This window comes from Pteropus alecto, unplaced genomic scaffold (genome assembly GCF_000325575.1).
Source record: "Pteropus alecto unplaced genomic scaffold, ASM32557v1 scaffold78, whole genome shotgun sequence".
In the NCBI taxonomy this organism is placed as follows: domain Eukaryota; kingdom Metazoa; phylum Chordata; class Mammalia; order Chiroptera; family Pteropodidae; genus Pteropus; species Pteropus alecto.
This window is the reverse complement of record NW_006443124.1, coordinates 11,182,386-11,187,322: the sequence shown is the minus strand read 5'-3', so window position 1 is coordinate 11,187,322 and position 4,937 is coordinate 11,182,386. Positions and strand designations below refer to the sequence as shown.

The following is a 4,937-nucleotide window of genomic DNA, read 5'->3' as shown; positions in this document are numbered from 1 at the left end:
CCTGCTGCCAGCTGAAGGGCGCGAATCAAGGTGATAAGCTCTGCCTTCTGTGCTGAGGTTCCCCTAGGCAGAGGCTTTGCCTCTATGGCGGAATGTAGGGTCACCACAGCATATCCTGAAAGGCATTCTCCTCCCCTCACAAAGCTGCTACCATCAGTGTTGTAATATTTTGCATCAAGGTCCTTGAGGGGCTGCCCTGTCAAGTTGGGTCGACTGGAAAACACTTCATCTATGACTTCAATGCAATTGTGGTCTGACTGGCCAGGCCCAGTGGGTAGCAAGGTGACTGGGTTCAAGGTTCGTATTACCTCTAGGCGGATACATGGGTTCTCTCACAGCATTCCTTGGTATCTGACCATCTGGGCATTGGTTAGCCAATATTGTCCTTTGTACTCCAGTAATGTTATTACTGAATGTGGTACTCGAACTGTCAGTTCTTTCCCCATAGTCAGTTTGTCAGCCTCTGACACAAGGAAAGCCATGGCTGCGAGTGCTCGCAAGTGGAGTGGCCAGTCCTAGGCAACAGAGTCAAGCTATTTGGTTAGATAAGCCATGGGACGGTGCCAAGATCATAGCAGTTGGGTTAAGACCCCTACTGTGACACCCGTGCGCTTGTGTACATACAGAAAGAAAGATTTGGTTAAGTCTGGGAGTCCTAGTCTGGTGGTATTAGTGAGTGCCCACTTGATTTCTTTAAAGGCCTTCTGTTGAAGAGGCTCCCATTCTCCCTCTTTGTGGCTTCATAGAGGGGTTTGGCCAGGATGGAGAAATTAGGTATCCAGATTTTGCAGAAGCCAGCTGCTTCAAGGAATTCGCAGACTTGTCGAGTGGTAGGGACAGAGATCCAGCAGACCGTTTGTTTCCTTTTTGGGCTGAGTTGGCGTTGCCCCTGCAGCAGGTGGAAGCCGAGGTATTTGATTCTTTCTTTGCAGATTTGAGCCTTCCTTTTAGAGACTTTGTAACCTGCTTCCCAGAAGAGATTGAGGAGTAGATGTGTTCCTTCCATGCATTCCTCATAGGTCTTTCCTGCTAGGAGGAAGTCATCTACATACTGTAGTACTGTACAGCTGTGTTGGTTTGCCGGGAAGTCCTTTAAATCCGAGGCTAGAGCAGTCTCAAATATGGTCATGGAGTGTTCGAACCCTGAGGCAGTCACGTCCATGTCAACTGGCCCTTTTCTCCGCTTTTAGGGCTTTCCCATTGGAAGGCAAAGATTGGTTGAATCTGAGGAGCCAGGCGAATGCAGAAGAAGGCGTCCTTGAGGTCCAGACAGGTGAAATAAGTTGCCTCAGTGGGGATGAGATGTAGGAAGGTGTATAGGTTGGGGACAACAGGGTGCAGGATGACAGTCACCTAGATGACTGCACATAAATCTTGGACCGGCCAGTATTCATTGGTCCCTGGCTTCTGACCGGCAGGAGAGGCATTTTCTGGGATGATTGGCAGGGACAGAGAATTCCATACTTCAGAAGTATCTCTAAATGTTTTTGGATCCCCAATTGTGCCTTATGGAGGATGAAATACTGTTTTTGGCGGGGCGGCTCAGCTCCTGATTTTAACTCTACCACCACTGGAGGAATGTGTCGTGCCAGTCCTGGAAGGTTGTCTTCAGCTCACACTCTGAGCACCTTGAAGGGGAACTTGGGTCTCTGGACTCTTCAGTGAGACTATAGAGGCGCCACTCTTCTTAGGGAACCGTGAGCGACATGATCCTTGCTTCTGACCTCCCCAAGGTTAGGGCTGCTTGGCCACGTGTGTCAAAGGTAATTTGAGCCTATAGTTTTCCTAAAAGATTTTGTCCCATCAGTGCCATGGGGCAGTCGGGCAGATATAGGAGTTCATGAACAACTTCTTATCCTCCTAGATTGTACTGGCAGGGCTTCAGGAAGGGGCAATAGACTCGTCCCCGGTTTGCTCCCATAATGGTAGCTTCTCTTTGAGAAACGGGGCCCACAGGCCAAGTTACAACTGAATGTTCAGCTCTGGTGTCAACCATAAAGTCATTAGTCAGCCCCTGACTATCGTTTGGACCATAGGCTCCTGGGGACCTGGCAGAATGAGCCCAGTCTGGCCTAGTGCTAGCAACACAAGCTTTTCTTTCACACGATCTTGGAAGGGTGCCAGGGATCGGGCTAGGAGGACCCTACAGTTCTCCTCTAGGCAGACTCTCAACCAAGGGGGTCAAGTACAAACTGTTGCCTCCCAAGAATCAATATAAGGGAATTGATCTGGGTGGCCAGGTTGACTAGTAAAGACGAGAGACCTTTGCAATGACTTCCCTATCGAGTGCTCCCTCTGCTGGCCACCCAATGCCAAAAGAGGGCCAGTCAATCTCACAAAGGGTGCGGAGTTTTTGGGGGGTGAGTTTAACTCCATAATTTCCTGAATAACCCTTTTTGAAATTCTTAAGCAATAGTATAACCTAAAGGCATCTGTTTACTCTGTTGTTCACCCATCTTTCCACCCGTGGTTGATACCACACATGCACTCAGAGATACTCTTCACCCGTCTTTGGCCACTCCCCTTGTGGGGATCTTTCAGGCACTTCTTAGCAATTGGTGTGTTGGTATAAACCCCTGACTCGGAATACTGGAGTAGACTGCTCACAGAGATCTAGTGACACCACCCTAAGCCACATGAGATTCTCCACGGAACCGTGGATAGGGACTCAACTCGCGCTTCATAGCAAGGCCATGTCTCAGTCACACTCAGTCACACACCAAACACACTCTACCCTCTGCCTTATGTACCTGAGAGGTCACAGTTTCCTCTAACAAATGTAGAGTTACTCGGGTGACCTCGGGAGTTAATCAGAGTCCCCTTCTGTCCTCTAGCAGACAGGCTGTTCTTGGGACCCAGGTCCTTACCACTCAGTTGGGTGGTTCTCCTGAGCTTGTTCCTGTGCCTCTCCGGGTTCCGTTGTGCTTCTGGGGTGACCGCCCAAGGTCACTGGAAGAGACGTAACTCCCTTTACGGGCAAGCAGAATCCGTGTCTCCCCGCATCCTGGGGGCCGGACCCGAAGATAAGGGAGGCGAAAAACTGCCACCTCCAGATCCTGGATGAGCCCCTAGAAATGTTGCGGGATTCTCGAACAGGACACTGAGGCTATAAGCAGGAAGCAGCATTTATTGATGCCGGCACCGGCTCAGCGGATTCTTTTCCAAAGGTTGAGCCCCAATTGCAACATAACAGGCAGTTTTATACAGTCTTATCAGTCCTACACAGCTACAGATATAAGGAAGAACATTAATTGGTTGGCAAGCTATGAGAAACTGATGTTAACCGGAGAGTCCTTGAAGTGGGGGCAATCAGGAATGAACTCGTTTGAGCAGGAAATGGCAAGGCAGGGTCAGGCTGCCACAATGCATCATCTACTTATAGTCATAAAGAAATAATAGACAAACCCAAATTTTAGGAGACATTCTGTTTTTTTCAAAATTATCAGTCATGAAAGTCAAGGAAAATCTGAGGAAGCATACCCGACTGAGATAAACTAAAGGGACATGGCAACAATGTATAGTTCAGAACTGTGTGATACAGTGTGTAATTCTGAGCTGGATTTTGTTGTTGCTAAATATGTATTGAAATAATTGGTAATACTTTAATGGGATCTGAGAATTATATGGTATTAATATATCAGTATCAATTTCCTGATTTTTATGGTTGGAAATGTCTTTGTTTTGTAAGAATCATTGGTAATGGGACAGCAGATCAGCAATGTACTCTCAAGTGGTTCAGGGGAAAAAGTTATGTATACTGTATTTCTACTTTTCTGTAACTTTGTGATTGTTTAAAAAATATTTTAAAAGACTCTTAGTACTTAAAAAGATAAAATTCATTTATTTGAAAAATCACATATCTGATATCTTAACGATGCTGAATAATGGAAATGTATAATACAATTTTAGTAAATCAGTTAAATAGTAAAATTAATTTTTTTGTCCTCATTTTTGGTAAGATTGCTTATATCCTTTCAGAACTAATGTTTTGATGCTTGCTAAGGTAGCATAATTTTTTTCTATTTTACCTTCAAAGATTGCTCAAGAAACAGATGTTAGAGCCCAGATTCGTCTACAGTTTCGTGATGTCAATGGAGAACTTGTAGCTGTGCAGAGATCTATGGTGTGTACTCAGAAAAGCAAAAAGACAGAGTTTAAAACCCTGGAAGGAGTCATTACTAGAACAAAGTAGGTATTTGTTTTATATTTGAATATCTGTTCATTTTCTGTCTTTTAATTTATGTTTTTTTCTACAATTTTAATTTTATTTCAGGGAGTATAATAATTTTTTTAACAGATTTTATTTTTTAGAGCAATTTTAGCTTCTCAGAAAAATTGAGCAGAAAGTAGAGTTCCAGCATATTCCCTATCCCTACACATGCGCAGCCTCACCCACTATCACCATTTAATTTTTTATTTGATTATTATTTATCAGGTAAATAGAATGATCTTATTAAAGATTTAGTGGTAATACTCCATTCCTTTTCATAATTTATGAAGAGTTGCTGAATTGAAGGTACATAATCACTCAAATATAGATTGAATGAATGAAAAATGCTAGTGTTAGGGATAGGTAAGATGACAAGTAGACAAATAGGAAAGAGTAATAATTTGTCCCTTTCAACTGTTAACATTCTGCTTAGAGCAGGTGTCATCTTGTAATGAGTATGGATTTTGGAATTAGGCCACCCTGAGTTCAAAGCTTTATCTTTGTTGAGCAAATTACTTAACTATCACCTTACCCTTACATTTTGTTTATTTATGTATTTGTTAAACTAATTAAATAATTTCTATATTTAACTAATAATGTTTAGCAGCTGCTATGTGCTAGAGACACTGGCTTCTCAAGTGACTTCTTTTCATTGGTTTTTAAACACACTCCGGTCACTCCCATACCCTTGGATTTCATTTAACTTCAGTTACTGTCTCCATCTTTC

At 43.6% G+C, this 4,937-nt stretch overlaps 1 protein-coding gene across 2 annotated transcripts in view; it reads left to right on the top strand.

The window, feature by feature from the left end:
• The window catches only part of RAD50 (RAD50 double strand break repair protein), an 85,957-nt gene that overhangs the window by 17,532 nt on the left and 63,488 nt on the right, over window positions 1-4,937 (top strand). For both annotated transcript variants that reach the window (XM_006923150.3, XM_025040570.1), the window contains exon 3: window positions 4,037-4,188. In XM_006923150.3, coding sequence (XP_006923212.1) covers window positions 4,037-4,188 — 152 coding nt within the window. The remainder of the gene's footprint in view (window positions 1-4,036; window positions 4,189-4,937) is intronic.